The sequence below is a fragment of the Quercus lobata genome, chromosome 2, assembly GCF_001633185.2.
Source record: "Quercus lobata isolate SW786 chromosome 2, ValleyOak3.0 Primary Assembly, whole genome shotgun sequence".
NCBI lineage: Eukaryota > Viridiplantae > Streptophyta > Magnoliopsida > Fagales > Fagaceae > Quercus > Quercus lobata.
In genome coordinates this window covers 14,465,525-14,491,390 of record NC_044905.1, presented here as the reverse complement: position 1 = coordinate 14,491,390, position 25,866 = coordinate 14,465,525, and the positions used below count along the sequence as shown (strand labels likewise).

General features: G+C 33.7%; 1 protein-coding gene across 1 annotated transcript; it reads left to right on the top strand.

Moving 5' to 3' along the window:
- Window positions 1–1,040: 1,040 nt before the first annotated feature.
- Window positions 1,041–25,866, top strand: LOC115974642 (NPC intracellular cholesterol transporter 1-like). Its single transcript, XM_031095082.1, has 39 exons — window positions 1,041–1,240; window positions 1,727–1,803; window positions 2,201–2,300; window positions 2,790–2,897; window positions 3,484–3,600; window positions 4,382–4,532; window positions 6,142–6,389; window positions 6,554–6,742; window positions 7,591–7,667; window positions 7,746–7,863; window positions 8,741–8,824; window positions 9,440–9,535; window positions 9,763–9,864; window positions 10,517–10,585; window positions 11,656–11,751; window positions 11,868–11,975; window positions 14,514–14,627; window positions 14,844–14,927; window positions 15,096–15,224; window positions 15,574–15,772; window positions 15,890–16,033; window positions 16,211–16,254; window positions 18,466–18,549; window positions 18,675–18,743; window positions 18,833–18,909; window positions 19,264–19,333; window positions 19,554–19,703; window positions 20,170–20,235; window positions 20,383–20,527; window positions 20,661–20,725; window positions 20,816–20,881; window positions 21,110–21,203; window positions 23,254–23,290; window positions 23,417–23,474; window positions 23,603–23,713; window positions 24,167–24,234; window positions 24,534–24,600; window positions 24,681–24,749; window positions 25,452–25,866. The coding sequence occupies exons 1-39, from the start codon at window positions 1,154–1,156 to the stop codon at window positions 25,527–25,529; spliced, it is 3,915 nt and encodes a 1,304-aa protein (XP_030950942.1). The 5' UTR covers window positions 1,041–1,153; the 3' UTR covers window positions 25,530–25,866.

Genomic DNA, 25,866 nt, shown 5'->3' with positions numbered 1-25,866 from the left:
CACAAAAATTTAAAATCTTAAACTTTTAACCTTGGGCGTATAAAGAACATGTATAAATCAACATGATTATTTAATATTTAAATTTTTGGGTCAGTTTACAATTTGAAATGACTAATTTTCAATTTGGGGGGCCAAATATAAATTTTTGTATCTAATATTTTATATTTAAGAGAAATGCTGCGTGACTATGTCCACAACATTTTTATAACAAAATTTATGTGGCAGGTTGTTACGAATTGTTACTGGTCAGTAAAAAAGTAATTCCAGTGGTAGATTCAAATTAAAAACTTGTTACTTAGTATTTGTTGCAAAAATGCTGTGAAAATGTTGTTGACGTAACACTTCTTATCAATTAAATTAATAATAGAACCTACCATTCATGCGAGAAATGAAAATTACTAGTGGAAAATTGAATAATTATCCTTCTTTAAATATAATTTAAGCTTTTAATGTTAACTGGTTAAATTTAGTTGAAATTACTCAATTATAACATTTAACTATACTTTCTAAAAAAAAAAAAAAATTTAACTGTATTTATCTTAATTAATATAAGTGTTTTTAATGGAGGCACTTATAGCTAATGTTTAATAAAGTTATAGTAACTTTACTGTAGTGTAGTGTGTACATGATCTGAATCAGACTTTTAAGTCCTTATGGCATTGCGCCTGACTTTTCACATTACTACCTGGCGTAAAGTAGCAAGTCCTTTGATCTTAATAAGCCAAATTACTGAAACATCCTCACTCCCATAAACATACCCACTCCAATGACCAATGTTCGACCAAGGCAATCGAATTTATCGATTAAAAAGAAACAAAAAATGACCATATCTAGATTCCAGACAAATCGACCGAAAGCAAGGGTAATTTCGTAAAATTAAAGTCATACGTAGATTTTGAGAGGAAAAAAAAAAAAAAAAAAAAAAATCTCTTTTCGAAAACAGTAAAGTTGGCAACATCAGTAGCCAGTAGGACAGTACTGAAGTAAGTTCCATCTCACTATGTCAGTAAGTTACTATAAATACGGGATTTTGACTCTCTTCACTTCATAAAACTCAACACGTTTCTAACACCCTTCAACCGTTCAACGGCTCGCTTTTATTTTTTCCACTCGGAGCTTCGCTCTGTGAGAAAGAAACAGAGAGACAAAGCGCATGACTCGTTTTCAAACGGAAATCTGGAGCAGAAGAAGAACGATGGAGATTTTTCTAGGGTTTTTCTTCTCGGTTTCCTTGTTTCAGGCAAGAAGAAGAGATTTGATGCTTCTCTTCCTCCTCCTCCTCCTGTTCTTGCTCGATTCTTTGATTTTCTCTCTCTCTCTCTCTCTCTCTCAACTTTTCCCTGATTTCTCGGTTCCTTCTTTTTCCGTTTCCTTTTCAGGAAAATTACAGAAAAGAAAGTTAATGAATGATTATAAGAAATTCTCGATTTACATCGTTTAAATATTTTCAAATAAATTAAAAAAAAAAGAAAAATCGAAGTGGAAACAGAGCAATTTCTTTCTTACTTTATTTTCTACTAGTGTTTTCTTAGTAACCAAACCGAGTTTTAAAATTAAATAGTAATAATAATTTGGAAAGTGAATTTTGGCGAGTTATCTTATACATGCATATTATGTGTGCTCTTCTTTTATATGTGTGTGTGTGTGTGTGTGTGAGTGTGTGTGTAGCTTCATGGAGAATTTGTGTGTCTGATCTTGCTGAGTTTGAAAATATATGTATGTGCAGGTCTTATTTACACAATCTATAGTCACTGCAGAGAGGTCTGATACACGGCTTCTTTTGACTCCTTCTGTCACATCAGGGTGATTCTTCTTCTTCTTCATTTTTTATTATTTTTAATTTTAATTAAAAAAAATTTATATCTATTTTTTTAAATGCTAAACTACAAATCATAGTAAGTATTGCAATTGGTGTATTAAATTAGTATATAAAATTGCTCAGTTTCTAAATGATGTGGTTGCTAATGCTGTTTTGTTTTCACTCTGAGTGTTGAATATACTGAAGAATAAGCTTGATTTTGTTTTTTGTTTTTTTTTAATGATTGCAAAATTTATAACATTTAATTTACTTTGAGTCCTGATTGTTGAAATTCGCAAGATTCGAACGTCTTGTTCGTAGCAGTAGCTTTACTATATATGGCGAAAGAATTCGATTTTTGTTTCGTAAAATTGAGATATTTTAGTTGTTGATGTTGTTTAGGGAAAGGCATTCTGAAGAGTATTGTGCAATGTATGACATCTGTGGACAACGAGAGGATGGCAAATTATTGAACTGTCCATACGGTTCCCCTACCGTGAAGGTATTTGTTACAATTGTCTCTTTCTTTTTGGTAGAATTGTAAATTTCTATTTTAGATTTTAGCTCTTCAGCACCACAGAAGTTAACATCACTATTACAACTATTATTATTATTATTGTCGTTATTTTAGCCTTGTATCTATGTGTGCGTCGGGGGTATGGGCATGGCTTCTTTTTTTAAATCTACATCTAGTGTATTTTTTTTCCCCTCTGAACTTACGGCATGTTACACACAAAGTTGTGTGTAAATTTTTTTAAAAAAAATGAAATCATGACTTAAAAAAAATGTTACACACAACTTTGTGTGCAATAGCTTGTGCGCACTAGTCATTTCCTTTGAACGTTTCTATCCAAGATATGGGGTTCTTTGGTTGCTGGTTAACCCCTGTTTCAGTAGCAGGGTGGGTAGCAGTCTATCTTACTTCTGGGTCTGTTAGTTTTAAGCTTTTTGCTGTTATTACCTGACGGTTTCATATTGTTATGCTTCCCAGCCAGATGAGTTGCTTTCATCAAAGATCCAAAGTTTATGTCCTACAATTACTGGAAATGTTTGTTGTACGGAAGCTCAGTTTAATACATTACGGGAACAAGTCCAGCAAGTAAGATTCTTCTTTTGTCTTGTTTGTTTGTTTGTTTGTATTGTTTGCTGAGATTGGCCACACCTGAATTAGACCAGGCATTATATGATATTGGATGTGATAATTCATATTTTTTACTTGTTTGGGAAAGCCTAACAGTAATTTGTCTTCATAACAATGGCAGTCTTGGTTTTCTGTTTTCTTTGTCCAAAGTCTATAGTTTGCCTGATTTTTGTTATAGTTTGAATAAAAAATATTAATTTCTCTAGATTTGTTTTTAAATTTGAAACCACCAGGCTTATGTTTCACAGAAATGGAATTAGAATTGGAAAATGTTCTGTTTTTCTTAGATACATATGAACTGAGTTGATGAATATTTTTCACGTATACTGCACTGATGATTTTTTTTTTCCTAGTCTACTAATGTTGTTGGTACATGTGCCAACAGTCCACATATTTACTGGTTTCATTAATTGTTTAGGACTTGAGTGTGCCTTGCTGAGCTCTTCATATATTATTCTTCTTCTTGCACTTTCTTTACAAGATGTCCAGCATCCCTTTAATAATATCCATTATATATGTGTTTTACGTTTATCCTTTCTTGCAGGCGATCCCTTTTCTTGTAGGTTGTCCAGCGTGCTTGAGAAACTTCTTAAATCTATTCTGTGAGCTTACCTGCTCTCCAAATCAGAGTTTATTTATCAATGTGACTGCTATTTCCAAGGTCAGGATCCCACTTATCATTCCCTGCAAAAATTGAAGATAGCTTTTGATTTTATCATTCTGTTATGCCCCCGATGCAGAACAGGTTCAAAGGGATAGGAAAGGGGAGATAAAGGAATGTAGAATAAGAAAAGAGAAAGTCCTAGGAATCAGCACCAAGCAGGAAAACCTAGGCATCAGCAACTAGGTTGTTAGGAGTAGTCACCAGTAATTGGGAATAAGGAATAAATCAATAAGGAAAATAAATAAATAAACCATTTAAAACATAATTTCACATGATCCCCTATAAAATAAGTTTTTACATCATTGGAAATTTAAAGTAGCGCTAATTTTGGTGTCTGCACCAGCGCCTCATTGTGCTTCAACTGTATAATGAAATTCAAAACTATTTGCAACAAGTACATCTTATAAATTCATTTGGAATCTTGTTATTTATAAATGGTTTTTGGTTCTTAAATTGAGTAGTCAGAGCACATATTTTAACAGCATTGTGTAGCCCATATCTAATGATATTCTCCTAAGATACAAGCAGCAACATCAACTAGATATCTGGTCTTACTGTGTCCTCATAGGTTTCCTGTATATTCTATTGTTGTTCACTTCAATATCTTTTGTTGGATACAAGTTTGGAATTGCTTCAGCAAATAAGTCTTTAAAGTATTTGTTCTCATTTGATGAGGTGATTGTGACATACATACATGTGTGTATGTCTTATTGGAGATAGATACATAATGGTGCACGTAAACATTTAACTTTATTTATGAAACTCATTCCTTTTTCAGGTTAATAACAATATGACTGTGGATGGGATTGATTTTTACGTAACTGACAGTTTTGGTGAAGGGTTATATGATTCTTGCAAGGATGTAAAGTTTGGTACCATGAATTCTCGGGCTATACAATTTATTGGTGCTGGTGCTCAAAATTTTAAAGGTAATCTGATCCTTCTAAAATTGCATCCTTAGGATATGTGTGCAATATTTTTATGCTAAAGTGGGGGATGGTTATTGAGACTTCTACTGTATGAATCATGTTTTTGAGTGTAAACTTTGTGATAAGTAAAAAATATTCATTAGAAGAGCAAAGGGCCACAATCCAAGTACATGGGAAGTATACAAGAGATGTAAAAGGTTTCCCATGTCCTTGCCTATGCGAGAATGGCTTAGCCATCATCTATAGACCCATCTGTGTTTGGAACAAACTAATTTGCTGAAAATTTTCTAATTGATTAGAAATTTGTGCAACTTATGGACTATTTTAGACCTTTTGAATTTGGAAGCAGATGGTCAATTAGTCATGATTACCTGTACTCTTATTCCATCATATGTTCAGAGACATTAATAAAAGCATGTATTTTGAAATTTTCACTTTCCTAGATTATAGTGTAGTATTGTGCTTGACTGCTTTCCAATCAGTTTTGCCATGAGTAAAAAAGGCATTACTCAATGATTGGGATAGATGAAAGACCTAGTTGATAGCTCCACTGAATACATGGTCCCTAGCTGTTAGTCAACTTTAAAGAATATATGGTCTTATTAGTATTCCTTTTAGAATCATAACTGATTTTGGATGGCAGTGTTGCAGAATGAGATATTCTTTGGTTAGAGAGTTGCATCTAAATGAGCCCAATAATTGGTTGGTACAGATGACGTAAATGAAATTAGTTATTCTGGCCATATTATTGATCCAAATTGGGAGTACATGACTTTGGGAAAATAGTGGAATCAGAGTCTTATTTGAGCAATGAGTTTTGAGGTTTTTTACGATTGCTTAAATATAAAGAGGCACTTTTGATGGGTTATGGGGTTTTTTTTGGGTGTTGTGTGGAGGTTGATGGGTGATGCCCAACTTTATGCACTTGATTCTTCAAGGTTGGAGATGGAAACCAATCTCCTTTAGACATAGAGCATGGAATTTAGTACCGTTATGTTTGATATGGATTTTGTGGAGGGAGAGGAATAGAAGAACTTTTAAGGGGCAGAGGAGTCGTCAACTGTGAGGTTCAAATCAATTGTTGTGAGCTCTTTATTTAATTGGTTATCAGTAAAGATGGATATACCAAATACTTTGTAGAAATTATAGATCTTTGCATTTTTTTGAGAGTTCTTTGGGTATATAGCTGGGTACACACCTAGCACCTCACTGTCCTAAACAACATTTGTAATCTTGCATTTTGATTTTTAATACAAATTATTATTATTATTATTATTGTTGTTGTTGTTATTGTTATTATTATTTTTAAAAAGGAAATTATAATCATTAAGGACTTGAAGTGAGAAAGGAAGAGATGCATGAGTCCTAGGTCTATTAGGTGTCCATGACTAGAAAAAATTGTTGCTGATGGTTCTTTTTGTTTTTCTGTTTCCCCTGCTTAAAGTGATAACTCAAAAATAATTTGATAGAAAAAGCCACTTCTTTTTCTTATATAAAACGTCTGGGATTATAAAAAGAAACTGGAACATGTTTTAATTTCTTTCTTTATTACTCATTATTCAGGTTGTGTTCTAGTTTTAGTGCTTATATTGTGATTTTTGTTTTGCAGAATGGTTTGCCTTTATTGGTAGACAGGCTGAACTGCGCGCGCCTGGTTCACCATATGCCATTAAATTCCTTTCAAATGCTACTGAGTCATCTGGAATGAAACCTATGAATGTTTCTATTTACTCATGTGGTGATATTTCATTGGGCTGCTCCTGTGGTGATTGCCCCTCATCTCCAGTCTGCTCTAATACAGCTCCTCCTGCTCACCACAAAGCAGGTTCCTGTTCACTGAGAGTTGGGTCTCTAAAGGTGAGAGAACATATGTACTTAGTTCCAAACCTGAGCGGTTGCTTTCATTTACTTGTTTATTCTAGATGCATAATTTTGTAGGGCATTCTTTCTTTTTGGATTTTTGTGAATTTCTATAACATAGATGACTTTGCTAATGTGGTTTCCATGTTTGCCAACTGCAGGCCAAATGTATTGACTTTGCTTTAGCAATCCTGTATATCACATTGGTTTCTACGTTTTTAGGATGGGGTTTGTTTCATCGGACAAGAGAAAGGAACCCACGTTCTAGAACAAAACCATTTTTGAATGTCAACGATGGTGGTCAACTACATTCTGTTAACAGGCAAAAGGATGAAAACCTCCCTATGCAGGTGCATGCTGATTTACCACCCACTTCTAATGATTTAACTGACATCCTCGTTATAGTAATGAAAATTTATAATTTGACTTGAGTTTGAGGCTCTCACTCATTAGCTTTGGCTAAAAATTATTCACTGTCCATTGTCCAAAATTTGTGGGCATCTCCTGGAGGAGTTTGTGTAGAGACCCAGTAATTTAGAGTTATGGTAGCTCCTGCACGTCCTCTGACCCTTTGGGAGTTTTTACTATGGTTTCCATATTTTAGATAATGTTATTTATATGTGTACTAGATGTCCTAATCACTGGATCAGAAATAAGAGTAATATATATATAGTTGGAGCATGGGCTAGCTGACTCATTGTTGCCTTGTATTTGTTCAATCAATTCTTTCTTCCCTATTTTGCTGTTTTTTTATTGTCTCAAACTCTACCTGTTGACTCTTTAATGTCCCTTTTGCTGTGTCCTGTTTGCGAAATATGTGTTTTCTGCCACTGTGAAATGGTATTAATGTTCTTAATTGGGTTTCTAACTCTAATGCTTCTAGTATCCTTCATATTTTCAGTTGTGAATCTTGTGGATTATTTATGCTGTAGCTTAGTAAAAAAGAGAGAAGGTGGGAACCTGAAGTCACCTGCCACATTCATGCACATGCATCTTCTTTTTGCTTGAATCTTGTTTGTCTGAATATGAAGAATTAGTGTCAGCAACCAACATAAATTCTTGTATATTACCTATAAAAAAGAATTTATGCCCCCCCCCCCCCCCCCCCCCCCCCCCCCCCCCCACCCCGCTTTTTTGTATTACTATCTGTTTCTTCCATTTTTAGGCTTATATAATTACAAGTTTCTTTGATTGTCAGATGCTCGAAGATCATCCTCAAATTAGGAATGGGGTCCAACTTTCAGTAGTGCAAGGATACATGTCAAACTTCTATAGGTCATTGAAATGCCATTGATGCTCACATTGGTACAGTCAGAATGATCTTTGACATTGTGTATATGTTTTCGTGTTCAGGAGATATGGAACATGGGTTGCTAGAAATCCAACCTTAGTTTTGTGTTCATCATTGGCAATGGTTCTTGTGCTTTGTTTGGGTCTAGTCCGTTTCAAGGTGGAAACACGGCCTGAGAAGGTATGATTTGGCGCATAAAGATCTTTCTTTTTAATTCCCAGTGCCTTGTTTAAGGCCTTATTGTTGGTTTCCATTGTTTTCAAATCTGCTTGAGTTTTCCTCTTGGAATTAAGTCTTTGTGTTTTCTCATCACAGCACTTCTGCTGTAGTCAGAATCCAACTTTGCGGTTTGCATATATTCATGATAGGAAGATAATTTGTGTAATACCAAGAGCAATTATCTCACTCACACTTAGAGACATAGATTCTCTTGTACATGTTAAGCTCCTTGGACTGATGAATGCATGAAATGGTTTTTTGCCAATTGAAAGTTCCTATGGTCATTTTCATTGACACAATTATAGCATGCTTATATTTCTAGTTCCTCAGTTGGGAGTGGTTGTTTTGACTTTAAATGCAATATTTTTGTCTGTTTTTATGATTTTAGCTTTAAGAAACATGGGAATCTCGGATTTTCAAACCTTTAGTGGTCTTTTTATACTGAAATATTTCCTTGGCTACAAGGTTTTTATGCAACTGTTAATGAGATTCATTTTAAAAGAATTTTAGACTCTTAAAAATAAAAGAATTTGGAAACTTTGATGAATTACTGGGAGAATGTTTATGGAGATGCTAATAGAAATTTGGGATTCAAGACAGCAAAAATTACAAAAGCATCATAAGAAACAGATAAAAAAAAAGTTTGGGGGCGTTACTGTCATAGGGGAGAGTAGATTATATTTTATCAGAGCCACTATCAATGTGCAATATTACAGGTTTTGTTTAGTTGTTTCACAAGTCTTCTCAATTTCAATGCAATCATTCTTAGTGTGTTATTTTCACTAACATATATGTGTTGCCTATAAGCCTCTTAACTGTGATTTGTACACTGTTTCAGCTGTGGGTAGGGCCTGGGAGTAAAGCTGCAGAAGAGAAGCAATTTTTTGACAGCCACCTTGCACCTTTTTACAGAATCGAACAGGTTCTACATAATATGTCTGTGTGTGTATAGTTATTTATTTGTCAACTTAGCATGCTTTCATTAGGTTTAGAAGGTAAATAATTTCTTTAAGGCCTTATGGAGACCAAGATCCAGTCTTTGCTTGTGCTTTTAACAGATGTTGCCCGTCTTATCGTGTTTGAGTGCATAAATATATATGCCTCTATTATTATTATTACTAGTCTATATGCCCCTATTCTTTCCTTTCATGCATTGTCAGAGAATAATACCTGTATAACAATTTTTTCACCCTAATTTTGACTTCTTTTTCATTTGTGGGGGTGGGGGAGTGTTGTTGTCTTTCAAAGAATAATATGCATAGGTTTTATGTGCCTTAATCAGCATCATTGTAATTTACTGTATTTGTAAATTTTTATTTGTCTCAGTTTTTATCCAATACCGAGTCCATTGGTAAAATAGTACTTGTGATTTGATACAACATCAGGGAGTAGATAAGTTGAGACTAAATATTATGTGATTTGATACAACATCAGGGATTTGATAAGTTGAGACTAAATATTATAGCAGGAGGATTTGTAGTATTTATTTAATTTTGATGTAGCTAACCATGCCTTTTTATTTTTTAACTTTATCCAGCTTATATTAGCAACAACTCCAGATGCTGTGGATGGCAAATTACCAAGTATAGTGACAGAGGACAACATCAAGTTACTTTTTGAAATACAAAAGAAGGTATCCATTCTGGTATAGCTTTTTAGTTGTAACTAGATTATGTGACTTGTGGTGGACTATGATTTAATTTGTAATTATACTTTTCCTTCGTTTTTTTTTTTTTTGGGTAATCATGGTTAAAAATTTGTATGTAATTATATTTTGCCTTCGATTTTTATTTTTGGGCAAGTGTGGTTAACAATTTGTCTTTTTTTGTTTTTTTCCGTATTTTCTAAAAAAAACTTCAGGTTGATGGAATTCGTGCAAATTATTTAGGATCAATGATAAGTCTCAATGATATTTGTATGAAGCCGCTAGACCAGGATTGTGCCACTCAAAGTGTTCTGCAGGTAAACTTGTTTTGGGTAATGCATACTATGAACTGTAGGGATGACTGATGAAGCTTTCAAAATCTTATTTTCTTATTTTCATGTGCAATTAATATTCCTGATTTAATTTTAATTGTGCTGTGCACAATTTTATGCACTTCAAAGGAAGTCTAATCCAAGTATTTTAAAGACATGCTATTTTCATACATACACTTCTTCTGTACTTGTGTTAAAGTCACTGAGACTAGTCTATTAGCCTTTTTTTTTCCTTTATTTATTTGTTTATTACCTTTATGAAACATCAGCAATTTTTTTATTAAACATAAATTGACATTGCCAAGCTAATATTTCCTTTTCTTGTTTAATTTAAAATATAAAGTAGCTATTTTAATCTTTCATTGATGGGCAGCATCTGCCATTGACATTCTGTTTCTTTTTTTGTGGTGCAATAATACCATATCTCTAATTTACAACTTGTCATTGCATCTTGTTAACATCTTAAACTGTTTACAATCTCTTTTTATTGAAGTGATGCATGATATTAATTATTCATTATGGCTAGGGAACCTTGATATTTGATAGCATGAGATATATATATATATATATATTTTAACAAGTTAGAGTCATGTAATTAACATGCAGTTTCCTGTTTGTTTTTTCTTCTTGGTGACAGTATTTTAAGATGGATCCAGAAAATTACGATAATTATGGGGGAGTTGAACACCTTAAGTATTGTTTTGAGGTATGTTGTGGTAATTTCCATCTTCATGTTGTTGAAAGCCGGAGAGCTTGTTTCTGCTGATTTGTCTGTTCACATGCCTGGAATTTTGATAAAGTTTTCCTTCCCATTTCTTTAGGATTTTCATTTTCAAGATAAGTTGCCAGAGACAATACAATCTTAATCAATTTAATAATATGATTCTATATTTGTTTGTATGGATATATAGGATTGGGATTGGTATACTCAAAGTGATAGTAGGCTTAAATGGTATAGGTACTTGTACATATGTTTCCAATCCAACTGCTTGATACTTACTTAATATCAGGTGGATAGGTGATGAATTTAGGTATCTGAAATTTATCTTCCCACAAAAGAAATTGTCTTTTGAACCAGGGCGGAGGATCGGGGAGGGGGCAGATTTTGAAAATCCCCCACTCCCTCTATTTTTTATATAAAAAAATAGAATTTATATATAAAATTTAACTAATGGCCCCCTAGATTTAAAAAATTGTACTACATCTATGCAAATGATTAGTGCAATATTTTTCCCGTTATTAATCTTATACCATATGTAGCTCATTAAGTTAAAGTGTATGCAAGGTTTTTTTTTTTTTTTTTTTTTTTTGAGAGAATTTCAACCTATAGCATCCGCTCCTAATGATATATTTTGCTTGCCCCCCTGAATATTTTTTTTGGCTCTGGCATTGTAATTTGAGCACTTGTTTTTATGCCAAAGTAAATAATATATATCTGAGCAGAAATGATGAATGTGATGTTGGGTAGTCTTATAATGTGAAATTGATCTGCCATTTTAAGAGTTATCAAATTTTAGATGCTTATCAAAATAAAATAAAAGAATTGCAGCAATGTTTTCATTCCTGAATTGGATGACCAGCCTCACATATTAGTGTGCCTAGTTTTGTCCATTCATATATTTGTATGCTTTCTTGGTCTATATCTTTCAAATTTATCCAATGGCTTTGAAGAGACTCTTTTGCCATAGCTATGAATAGATTTTTTAACCTCATGTCATGGCTTTATAGCCTCCTCTGCCCCTCTTAATTACTGACACTTTATTTCTATCCTTTTAGCATTATTCTTCTGCAGATAAATGTATGAGTGCATTTAAAGGTCCTCTAGATCCAAGCACTGCATTAGGAGGTTTCCCTGGGAACAATTATTCTGAGGTAATCTTTTCATCCCTTTGAAGTTGCAAACTTGATTGGATTTTAGATCACTGCATAGGAGGTTCCCCTGGGAACAATTATTTTTAGGTAACCTTACAGTGATATTTCCATGACAGGCTTCTGCATTCATAATAACTTACCCTGTAAACAATGCTATTGATAAAGAAGGGAACGAAACGCAAAAGGCAGTGGCTTGGGAGAAAGCTTTTATTCAGTTAGTGAAGGTTTGTTCACTGTACTAGTGTCATTCCAGTAGTTTTTTTCTTGCAATTGTTCTTTTCTATGCCCTACTCTCAAGTATTAGACACATCTACAAAAGTGTCATTATAAGAAAAATGCATTTTATGTGGAATTTACATAATAATATATCCGTGCAAGTCCTATTATACCATTTCGCATAGTCTGAGAATTTTGTTATGATTGTATTATTGAATATCTGGTTTTTGGAAGTGTTTCGGCAATTCTTGGTTTGGACACTAGATTTGACTTATTAATTTTGATTGATTTTTCTTAGAACTGATTGATCGTGATTGACGCTAATTGACACTGATTAATGCTATCAGAGGAGTTTGATTCTATTTGATATTTGTTTCCATATCTTATGTAGTCTCATTACTAGTTTATTTTCTTTCAATGTATGATATATTTGAGTCCTATTTAAAAGGATCAAAAATGTCTATTTTAGATGTTTTGTTCATTGATTAATGGAATTTGGGTTGGGAGTTTTCTTCCAGTTCTTGGTGCGGATTCCAAGTAAGCTAGGTGTTGATTCTTGGGTAAATATCATGATCTCTTGGTTGGTGCTGATTCCACGAAACCCTAGGTGCTATAATATTCCTAGGTTCTGTCCATTTTGTTTTATTCTTTTTTTTGGTTTCCCAAACAAGTCTCCCTTTTTGGAGTTCATTGTCCTGCATCAATTTTACCGTATGCAATTTTTTCCTCATGACTTGGTAAATCATCCATCAATATAAAATTGTCCATTCCTGTTCGTTACAAAGCATAGCACATTTTTATAAGTCGTTATTCATTTATTATGATTTATGAAGTTCAAGTAAGTGCATTGAAGTCATCTACAAATTGAAGCTAGAATCTAGTTTAAAATTCATGTTTATTTGATTTAAATCATTCTAAATTATATGCAAGACAATTTAAATATGACATTTAGTGATCATAGCAACAAAATTTAGATCACCCAAGTCATGCTATTCTATGATTAGACTAAAGTTTTTGGGGCTGTATGGGATAAGCCTCTAGAAGACATTAAAAAGGGTTGGAAGGGCTTTAAGCAGTTTATCACTTTCAAGGTAGGGGATGCCTCTTCAATTAGGTTTTGGCAAGACTCATGGTGCAGGGGGCTTTCTCTAAGGGACAATTTCCCAGAACTATTTTATAATGCAGTGATAAGGATGCTTTTGTGGAGGGCTTTGTCTTTTTTAGGGGATAGTTATCACTGGGATGTCAGGTTTGTTTGCCCTGTCCAGGATCGGGACCTGGAATCAATTGCCAATTTTATGGATCTGATTTATACTGGGCAGATAAGAAGAGGCAGAATAAATACACTTGCTGCACTCCATCTTCACGGAATGTTTTTGAAATCAAACCATGTTATAAAGTGTTGCACTTGACCTCTCATCAGTCCTTTCCTTGGAAGAATTTATGTTGGCCTAAAGATATGACAAAGATCAGTTTTTTCCTCTGGACAGCAGCTTTGGGGAAGATCCTTACTACCAATGACCTCCAAAAGTGAAGATTAATTGTGATAGACTAGTGCTGCATGTGTAAGAGGGATGAGGAAACCGTAAATCATCTCCATTGCATGCTTGCTAGATAACTTTGGACCATGGTATTTTCTTGTGTTGGGGATTACTGGGTTATGACAAAAGGTGTTAATGGATCTTTTAGCTAGTTGGAAGGGCAACCTCAACAGGTATGCTAATGCTGCAATTTGGAGTATGATTCCACATTGCCTCATGTGGGGTATTTGGTGGGAGCGGAATTCTAGGACATTTGAGGGTTGTGAGAGATCAGTACATGAATAGAAGCTTTTATTCCTCAAGACTTTGTTTGAGTGGATTAATGCTTTGGGTCTGTTTTCTTTTGCTGCTTTTCCTGACTTACTTGATTGATGTACTCTTAGTGTTTAATTTTCGTGTACCCTTTTTACACATCCAGTGATCTTACGTTGTGTTTTTTGAGCTTATTTAATGAAATTTTACTTATAAAACATACCAACTTATTCCTTCTAACAAGGGAAGGAATGAGGGTTTTGAGGAAAGGCATGGCAGCCTATGATAAAAACATATGTTCCTAACCCAAATTGTTGGATTTTAGCATTTCTGTCTTTAATACCATGCTTTAGGAACCAAGATAGCTGATCCTGAACTGTTGATATGATTTGATTATATGCATTTTCTCATCTGCATTCTAAATGAAAACATACCAACTCTTTCCTTGAAGCAAAGGAATAAATGAAGGATATGAGGAAAGACATGGCAGCCTATGATTAAAACATATGTCCCTATGTGTTGAAAAATGGTGGGAAAGGATTTATCTAGCTCACCCAAGTTGTTGGGATAGAGTATTTCTGCCTTTGATTCTGTGCTTTAGGAAGTAGGGTTTTTGATAATGAACTATTGATATGATTTGATTATATGCATTTTCACACATTAGCATTACTAGTTTGTTGGTTTTTAATGGTTTAGAGCTGCTTTTTATCCATTTTTCACAATCCCCTCTACGTGTTTCCTTCTGTGTGATAGGATGAGTTGTTGCCGATGGTGCAATCTAAAAATGTAACAGTTTCTTTTTCATCGGAAAGCTCCATTGAGGAAGAATTAAAAAGAGAAAGTACTGCAGACGCTATTACTATTGTGGTAGGTTTTTCTTTCCCCATTTTTTTTTTAGTGTAAGAAAGTTTTGTTTTAGCTATACCTTTTGAAATATTTCCGAACTCATTTATAATGAAACTCTTGATTGTCCACAGTGGATGTGCTTCTTCTTTTTTCTTTTTCCCTTATATTATATTTAAATGCACTTTTACATGAAGATTTTAATTTCTTGTCTATATTTGCTCCCATTTTTGGTTGCAGATAAGCTACCTTGTGATGTTTGCTTACATTTCTCTTACTTTGGGTGATACACCTCGTTTATCTTCTTTCTATATTTCATCTAAGGTATGCTCTCATCCAAGGTTTCGATGTTTTTCTATATCATGATGGACCTTTATTCTCCTATGGAGCTATGCTCTATTGCTATTTAGTTTTAGAAATGTTAAATTTTCTGCTAAGGAAATCTTATCTTATTTTTTGTATAATTGATATTATAAGATGACTGGATTCCAGGTATTGCTTGGTCTCTGTGGAGTTATGCTTGTCATGTTGTCCGTTCTCGCTTCTGTTGGATTTTTTAGCGCCATTGGAGTTAAATCTACACTAATCATTATGGAAGTTATTCCATTTCTCGTTCTAGCTGTAAGTTCTTACCCTTCCTGTATCTTCTAGATTTATGTGTTTGTCATACTTGTGATTACAATGTTCTTGACTGGAAGGAGACACACCAATCTTATTTTGTTGTGCTTAGTACTCTATATATCAAATGTCATATCTTAGTTGTGAAGATTTTTCTTCATTAATTTTTCACCCATATGCAGTTAACTGATTGCCCTTTTGTATGTATACAAGCGATTTTGGGTGCATCCTTGTTGTAGTTGTATGAAGATCAGTTAATGATTTGTCTATTGTTAGTGATGAATTCCACCATTTCTCCCCATTGTACTGTTTTACATTGTATCTTAATATTTATGGTCTTTTGCCATATCAGGTTGGGGTGGATAATATGTGTATTCTGGTGCATGCTGTTAAGCGGCAACCTTTAGAGTTGCCTTTAGAAGGACGGATAAGCAATGCACTTGTGGAAGTTGGACCATCCATAACACTAGCCAGTCTTTCAGAGGTTTTAGCCTTTGCAGTTGGGAGTTTTATTCCCATGCCAGCTTGCCGTGTGTTCTCCATGTTTGCAGGTTAAAAATGTTCATGCATTCCAAATTTTGCATGGGAAATAGTTTTTTATATTTCTATTATTGTGATGTTTTATTTCTGGTCAATTGTTTAAATTCCATTTGCACATTCTTTTGCAGCATTGGCTGTTCTCCTGGACTTCCTTCTGCAAGTTACTGCTTTTGTTGCTTTGATTGTTTTTGACTTTCTCCGAGCTGAGGATAAGAGAGTTGATTGCTTTCCTTGTGTAAGAGTTTCTTCATCTTATGCTGACTCTGATAAAGGTATATTTGGTTATTTTATAATTTACAATTAATTGATCCATACCTCTGATATAGTTTTTTTGATGCATGAATTCCTTGCATGATATATATATATGTTTTCTTTTCATTTTTAAGCTGTTCATCTCTTCTTGTACACTGTACTTAAATCTAATTTAAGACTAACTACTGAAATTACAGGCATTGATCACAGAAAACCTGGAATCCTGGTTCGATATATGAAGGTAATTATTTTCTTTCTTTCTTTTTGTTTGTCGAAATTTTCATGTTAGTCTTATCTTTTAAAGGTTAGACCAATGATCCGATTTTATACTCAATGGATTCAATGGAAAGTACCCTCAATGTCCTCTATAATTGAGAATTCACATGTATGGTTATGTGATCATTGTAACTCTTTGTGACATTACACCACTGACATGGGACAATTTGGAGGAGGGTTTAGGATAATTTTTGGATTTTGGGTTTAGAACCTTTAGAAGGAGGGTTAGGGTTTAAGAATGACTTTGGGTTAGAAAAGGGGAAAGATTTGATTTAGGGTTGATAAAAGGGGAAAAAAAGAAATGGAAATAGAATTTCTTCCCAATTTGTGTTTTTCCTCAATATGCAAAACATTCAATTTTTATTGATCAACTCTAACTTGTTGGAGTACAATATCACACTTACATAGGCCCTAAATCTTAACTTCTCATACTAGAACTAGAACTCCTTTGACTAGTAAATCAAATCCTGATGGAATTGAACCAAAGCCCACACTTAAATACTACACTAAATAAGACTTACTAGTTAATAAAAGAAAATCCAAGGTCCACAACTATGGCCCATACCCAACAATAGTAAAATTACAAAAGTAACCTTGACTTTAGAATAACCAAATAAAGCATTAAAAAAAAAATCAAATGGTAATTAACTCCATCAACCACTCCATAACCACACTATGGTTGCGCCATCAACCTATCAAAACTTTTTATTAGATTAATATTTTGAGAATTGAATAGTTTGATCACATATTCTCCTTGTTCATAACATCCATGCCAAATACCATATTAATTGGATGTTATTTACCATTTGATTAATAAACTCATGTTTTGCATATAATTTTTAAGTTGAAAATAAATTAAATTTAAACTCGTTGTGATGAGATAGTATTTGATATCTGATTAGCTTGATATTTTGCAGGCATGTAAATTAGAACAAGACAATGTAATCCAACGGTTAATTTGTCAATATACTCATTCAATACAAAATTATGGAGCAGTGTAACATTGTCAGTCTTAGGGAGCCGATTAGGCCATATGAGGCCGCTTAGCTATGTTTCACTCGGTCATCAGGTGTCTTGTTGGTCTGAGTTTTCCAACAAAATCTGCAGTTGGGGGTGGTGATTGGGTTCATTATTGGTGCAGATCAGGAGAAAGTACTGGGTTTATGGGTATGATTTTGGTTATTGGGATTAGATAGTGTGTTTAAGGTGGCCGTTGGAAGTGATTCATGTAGGAGTTGATGGCGAACCACCTGCAATGGCGGGGAAGGTGACTTTTCCCCATATGGTTCTTATACCATGTTCTCAGGAAGTGTGTTTAGGTTTTATTAATTTATCTTAACACATGTATATTTTTTATAAGTGGGTAATTACATTGATATCACAATTTTACCTGTCTCATACATACTCATAATAATATAAATATGTTCACAGAGTGTGGAGATTGGTTACTTTTCTTTAGTTTGGAAGGCCTGTTATACTCCCTGACCTTCAGCAAAATTTTATGCATGCCTGGGTTATCATTCAGCGTGCACGTCATGCATATGATATGTTTCTGACATATTTCAATGTGTCAATATTATGCATTTCAAAGCAATTTATTTGTATCTTAAAGATAAAGTAACTTTACGAAAGTTAAACCTCCACCATTGTTTGTGGAGGTTGTTGCTCACATGCCTCACTAAGACATGTAATTGTTAAGGGTGCATCATTTGATTTTGTAAAACACCTTAACTGAATATGTACGATTTTTGAACATTACTTTTAGGCATGTTTATATTAGTACTGCTGTCTTAGTATTGATAGCAGTGATGTTGAACCAACCTGCACTCCGAAGGATTACAACTTTTCCATGTTGTACTGATAACAGTTTTGTTGAGACTAGAGGTTTTGTGAAACTTTACTGTAAAATGCATGATGATATCTACCTTTAGTATTTGGGCCATGGCATGATGCTTTGTTGAGCATAGTATGCATGTTATTGTAGTTGTAATCATTAATGATAAACATTGTTTTTGTCCATTCTCGAGGAGTCATTCATGCTAAATATTTATTTTTCAAAAAATAGGGTCATTTTAGTGTGGTGATTTGAATTTCTTTTTTCTTGTAATTTTTTTTTTCTTTATATGGTTGTCTTTCCATAATGTCTAATCCAGTTGAGCTTTGATTTGCATTTCAGGAAGTCCACGCACCTATTCTCAGTCTTTGGGGAGTGAAAATAATTGTCATTTCTCTCTTTCTTGGATGTGCATTGGCTAGCATTGTGAGTTTTTGTGGATATTTGAAAAAAAAAAATCATTATCTTTTGACATTCTGTGAGATTCTCCTTTTATCCGTTTGTGCCTCCTATGCATCTTAATTAATTTTTCATTTCTTTACATCTCATAGGCATTATGCACTAGGATTGAACCTGGTTTGGAACAAAAAATTGTTCTTCCCCGAGACTCCTATCTTCAGGTTTAACTACTTTACACCTCATTATCTATATATTATGAAAAGAACTATTTGTTTTGTGTATGCTAAGACTAAAATTCTGTTTTCTACAGGGGTATTTTAATAATGTTTCAGAGTATCTCAGAATTGGACCGCCACTCTATTTTGTTGTGAAGAACTATAATTATAGGTATCATAGTGTCATTATATTACCTTTTTGCTCCAATTTGATCACCTTTGTAGCTATGTTGTTATTCTTCTTATCATACTTGTGGTTCTCTACCTTTATAAAAAGAGAGAAAGGACCAAGTGCCAGCTGCCATGGCGCATGCCTCCTGTGTATTTTATACAATTTAATCTTCAGAAATTTAATTACTGGTGTTTGATGAAGCCTTTTTTGTTACTGTTGATTTTTCAACCTGAATTTTTACCACCATGTGTCTGTGAAAGAAGAGGAAGAGGAGGGTTGAAGGGTGAACCTTGATTTATTTCCATGTATGTCACTTTGTTAAGACTACAATACTGATATTGATCTATTCCTCAGCTCAGAATCAAGACATACAAACCAGTTATGCTCCATTAGCCAATGTGAGTCAGACTCCCTTTTAAATGAGGTAAAACCTTTTTCCTTTGACATAAAAAGTCTGATGTGTTGTTCAATGTTTTTCTTATAACACACATTTGGTAAATCACTTTCATATAAATGTGAATCTTTTGTAAAGGGTGACATAATGACTGGTTTGGTTTGTTGTCTTTTGTTGTGATTTTTATATCTTTGGTTGTCCCCTTAGTTTGTTCTATTTGATATGAATTATGTCTCTTTTGTTTCTGTAGATTGCAAGAGCGTCCTTAACACCAGAATCAAGTTACATAGCTATGCCAGCTGCATCATGGCTTGATGATTTTCTTGTGTGGATGTCACCAGAAGCATTTGGGTGCTGTCGGAAGTTCACAAATGGGAGTTACTGCCCCCCTGATGATCAGGTCATGACCCAATAAGTCCATTGGCATAATAATAATGTTTTTTTTCCCTATAATGGCCTATCTTTTCTGTCACATTTTCTGTTTCTGGTTGCATGATTTTTGGGCTTAATGACTGCTGTAAATTAGGTTAGCATTAGAATTTCATTTGCAGTATTGGAATTTGTAATAATACTAAAAAGGTTTGAAATTATATAAAGGCTAGGTCAAAATGAGCTCTCAAAATGGAACTGGAATTGCTCTTTTCCAACTTTAAGGGTAGTGAGACTCAAAGTAATAAGTTGTCTTTTTTAGGGGATATCATGATTAAATATGCATGACTTTCTCATAGTAAGAATATAACAATGATCGTGCTATAAACAATCATGCTTCCCTGTCAGTTTTGGGGGAAATGACTCAGCTATTAATACTGATCTTGTTCAGTACCAAGCACATCCCATTGAATTTACTGAAGTTTGTTCTCTTCCAGCCTCCTTGCTGTTCTTCAAATGATGTTGCTTGTGGCATGAATGGAGTATGCAAAGACTGTACCACGGTAATTTTCGCACAGTAGATTGGGGAAAAAAAAATTTTGGATGAATCTTCTGTCTAATTGTTTTGTAGTATAATTCAATTTTTGTTTGTCTATTTAACATATTTAAATTGAGAAGTCTTAATTACTAACAATTGTGGAGATTGTCAGTGCTTCCGTCACTCAGATTTGCAGAATGATCGTCCATCTACGGTGCAATTTAAGGAGAAGCTTCCATGGTTCCTGGATGCTCTACCCTCTGCTGATTGTGCTAAAGGTGGCCATGGGGCTTACACTACTAGTGTGGAACTAGAAGGTTGGTAGGATTTAATATTTGTCCTTCCATTATTTACTCTCAGGAAATTAACGTATAATGATTTATTGATTGAACCTATAGTATCTGTTTCAAAATTAAATTTGGTATTAGCTAATTAATCACACTTCATCAGGATATGACAATGGTATTATTCAAGCATCATCATTCCGTACGTATCATACCCCCCTAAACAAGCAGGTATGAAAGTTCCTTTCATCATGAGTTAGAATGCTGTTTGTTTTCTTTCTTATCTTGTGTTAAAAAGAGCTCCGCTTTCTTTTATTTTAGGTTGACTATGTTAATTCAATGAGGGCTGCTCGAGAGTTCAGTTCAAAGGTTTCTGATTCTTTGAAGGTAATATTTCAGTGCTTCTCAATTCTTTACAAATATTTCTTGCCCCAGTTTTGGGTAGAAGATCTTACTATATTATTGATGGTAGAACAGTAAGAATAGTGAATCTTCTATCCATTCAATGAATAAGAATTATCTCCCTTTCTCTTAAAATAGGTGCAACATTTTGCAGAATGGGCTTTGTGCTAATCATGCTACATTTGTTGAAGTGAAATTACTTTTTTGGTGCAGATTGAGATCTTCCCATATTCAGTGTTTTATATGTTTTTTGAGCAATACCTTGATATATGGAGGACAGCATTGATGAACCTTGCCATAGCAATTGGTTAGTGAATTTGAGAACTCCTATCATTTGAATAACTGGAGTGTTTATTTTTTCAGTACAGCATTGATTTTAGAAACTTAAATGGGATCTATGTCCTGTGCTAATAAATTTAGCATTTAAGTGGTCTTCATTTTTATTGCACAAAATACTTGGTTGCACAGCCTGAAGCGTATATGATTTTGCCTGCTACTTGTATATTGAAATAATAACCTCTTGCAATATATATGTATGTCTGTGCGTGTGAACAACAGTATTGATATTACGCTTAACTGGGACCTATGTTGTAACGACCCAAATCCATAAAACACAAAATTATGTACATGACTAACTAATTGGTCTAGCAAATGTCAGTTAAAGTTACTAAACTGTGAAATAAATCTCTTACAAAACATAAAAATCCATCACTAAAAAAGAACCTCAAATTTCTTATAATCTGAAACAAAATAGAAATAATTAATATCCTGTAGATAAAGCCAATCACAATCGAATTTGTCTAAGTTCTATGAAGCTCTATCTGCATACTTTATTGAGTGTTCCAAAGCTACAGCTCTCAGTTAAACTTTAATATAAAAGTTATCAATGAAGGAATGAACTACATAGCCCGGTAAGCAATTATATACATGACACATAGCAGAACAGATTCATACTACAATAAGCAATTATACATGACACATGGTGGAATAGAGTCATGCCACACATGAATATTTTGAATAACCATATCATGATATCAACTTAAAAGTATTAAATTTAGTTCAAAATTAAATCACTTAAAATATATACATTTAAATTCTTAAAATCATTCAACAACACAAAAAATTGACCAGTATACTCCTCCTACACACGTATCACACGTTCTCACATACTGCCTTGTGAGTGGACACCACCATCTAACCCCTGATGGAGAGAGATGTTGGTTACAAGATATAGACCTCCAATTATACATACTTACAGGCATAAAAGTAAAAAGAAGACGGCTCAACCTGTGGCCTGATGGATGGAGCCTGCTAATAATGGGCTTGAAGACCTACCAAGCTCAGTCATTTAATAATTAAGGATTCTTTATGCATTTTATTATTCTCTATTTAAGCACATTTTTTCAGCTTTGTAAGACAGTTTTGAGATTGATAATAAACATTTGTTTAGTTTTACAACTGGTGCCTACTCCAGTCATGCTTGGTGTTGACTCCAAGCAACCCTAAGTGCTCCCCACCTTGTGAGGGAGCTTACACATATATCCAATCAACTTTCAAGACACTTTATGGTTCAGATATCATATTTCATAACATAAGTGAAGTTTATGCAGATTACAAATATTTACTAAGTAATAAGAGTCTTTGACATATGCAAGAGCACAATATTGAATTGAATATAAAAAATAGGATGATTTGCTCTCCTATGAAGCACATAAGGATTGGAGAGCTTATAAAAATATTTTATAATTCTTAAGAAAGTATAAAAACACAATTTAATAAAAGACGAAGTGACAAACATTCTAAATACTATTTGGAACCAAGGAATACAAATTTAAAATCACTTAGATTTAAAAAGTTCAAAGAACAAATTTTTGGAAAACTTAGTTTAAAATGCAATTAGTTTCTAAAAATAACTTAGCTTAGAAAACATCTTTAATATAAGAGCTAGAGGATCAACTTAGAAATCATAAACTTTAAAACATTGACTTTTAAGAACTTGGTGAACAAAAATTATGTATGTGATGCCCAATTAGTTACAATTCACAAAACCTCCACAAAAGAACTCTGATCACTCTTGAATGTAGCCTCACTTTGGAATTTAAGACTATTCCTTATAGAGTTTAAGGCATTCAACTTCAACTCCTACATTGAAACATCAAACAACTAAGGATATGATTGTGCCTGCTACTTCTGTATTTCAATAATATCCTCCTCTGTCGGTGTGTGTTGTGCTATTTGATTATTATTTGTCTAAATAATTTTATTTTATCAATTTAAATTTTAAATTTTATAGTGACTTGTGTAATAATCTATTACATTTTAGAAGCATTAATTGTATTTCTTTGATGATGTAACAGGTGCAGTGTTTATTGTTTGTTTAATTATCACAAGCAGGTCAGTATCAATATATTTATCTATTGGTTTAGATAATAGCCCTTTGTATTTTTGCACCTTGACAGTGAGTTTTAATCTTTCTGGAATGACTGATCTCATTTCTTATTCTTTGCTTATTAATTGTAGTTTTTGGAGTTCGGCAATTATTTTACTGGTGTTAGCAATGATTGTCGTGGATCTCATGGTAATTTTCTTCCTTGATAATTATTGAACTTTTCATTTGCAATGGTGATGTTAATTTTGCTTTAATTAATTTAGAATTGACCATATGTTGTTTTCCTGTTACATTGCTTACAAGATGACGTTGTACAGGGTGTGATGGCAATTCTGGAGATCCAATTGAATGCAGTCTCTGTTGTTAACCTTGTTATGTCAGTGGGCATTGCTGTTGAATTTTGTGTGCATGTGACACATGCTTTCTCGGTTAGTACCCTTGGCTTCTTGATGGACTCTTGCAAACTTAGTTTGTTTCCTCCGTCTTACATTATGTTTTTGTTTCAATTATGAAAATATTCTTCTAAAAAAGGTATGAAATATAAAATATATTTTGTTGCAAGCTATTCAATTTCCCACATTTGATTAAAGTTATTTTCAATATTTTTACGCAAACCTCTAAAAAGAAAACAATATCAAATATCATATTTGATATGATTACAATATTCTTTGAACAGTGAAATGGAAGTGTTATGCAAAGAAGTATACTAATAGAACTTTCAACCTTTGAATGCTTTTCTTCATTGTGAAAACTTAATTTATTTTGAAAGTCATGACTGGTGAGATGAGATGCTGATAGCTCCTCTTCCAAATATTGGGATATTTTATTTTCTTGGCTTTACTGTTTTTGTTAGTGCCATAATAGAGGAATTTCTTGTACAGGTAAGCAGTGGAGATAAAGACCAACGCACAAAGGAGGCTCTGGGTACAATGGGGGCATCTGTCTTCAGGTAAAATATTCTTTTCAGTCAACAGAGCTAATGTCCAGATTCCTAAGAAATTTGCATTAATTTTGACATAAACAGACTATCGTGCTATATTGACATAGCTGTAGTTGGAGTCATGAATTCAGCGTCTAATTGCATGGTCTAAATTCCCTCCTATTTTGTGGATAACCATTAAACCATGATTTCCTCCTGACCCTGTTGCAAAATATTTGGCCCTAGCTGTCAAAATTCCAATGGAAGCTTGATTTCAGTTTAAAGTGATCTCAATAACAAATATACAAATCTTTAACATAATTTTGCAGTGGAATCACATTGACAAAGCTAGTTGGAGTGATTGTTCTTTGTTTCTCAAGGACAGAAGTTTTTGTGGTAATAATTGCTCCCTCTGAATTTTGAATAAGCCAATATTTTCCATTGTCATTAATATCTTCCCTGCTTGTGTTTTGCAGGTTTATTACTTTAAAATGTACCTGGCACTGGTGCTTCTTGGTTTCTTGCATGGACTTGTATTCTTACCCGTAAGTCCAAGATACTTTGTCACTACTTTCTTGTAGAATATCTTTGTCTTTGTGGTATCCATGTAGGTAATGGAATCATGAACAATCTTGGTGATTTGTGGTATCCATGGAGGATACTGGAATCATAAAAAATCTTGACATCAATAAGCTCTCTTTAGCAACAGAAGGACCAAAAAATTATGTTAAAATAAAGTATGCAACAAAAAAGTTCACCATTTTGGCCAGTATGTCAACATACCAAATTATGATAACTGGATGTTTTGACTTGCTGTTGCCTGGCACGTGAAAGTCAGTAAATACCTCTAGTTTTGCTTCTATGCATGATCTTAGTTGTTCCATGTATCAGTTATTAAAAAAAACATGTTTATTCTGAATTTTCGTGATACCCGCTGGTGTTAGCACCTATTGAGAGGCTCATGGTTATGACCCAATCCCCCCCCACCCCCACTCTCTCTCCCCCCCCCCCCCCCCAAAAAAAAAAAAGAGGAAAGAAAAGGAATAATTCTAGACAGTTGAAGTAAAATTGATTTCCATTGATACTCCTACAACAATAACAACCAAGCTTTATTTCCAAAATTTTGGGGTCAGCTATGGATCTTCAATAGAAAAATCAATGTCAGCCAAATGTAGTCCATTGATACTCCTATGAGAGAAATTAATAATATAAGGAGAAGTCATTTTTTGTAGCTTTTATGTTTGCAGGTATTTTTGAGCATGTTTGGTCCTCCTTCTAGATGCGTGCTTGTCGAGCAGGGTGAAGATCATCCATCTGCTTCATAACAGTTGTAGGAAACCATTTTTTGTTAATGTCCTCTTTTATACTGAGATTGCATGTATCATCAGTGCTAGAAGATATTTGAATAGCTTCCAAAATGTAGTATATAATTTTCTAGTGATGAGGAAAAAGAAAAGGGAAAAAAAGGTAAGCAAAATTTACCTTCCTTTACGTCTCACTTTAGTAATTTGACACATAGAATGAGAATGTCAATAACTTTGGTTTGGCTTCTGGTCCATCAAGGCTGATAGTATCTCCTCTGATGTACAATTAAGATGAAAGGAAGAAATTTTATTAGTAATATTGATGAAAGAATGAGTTAAAGTTGTTCGAATTGGTTTC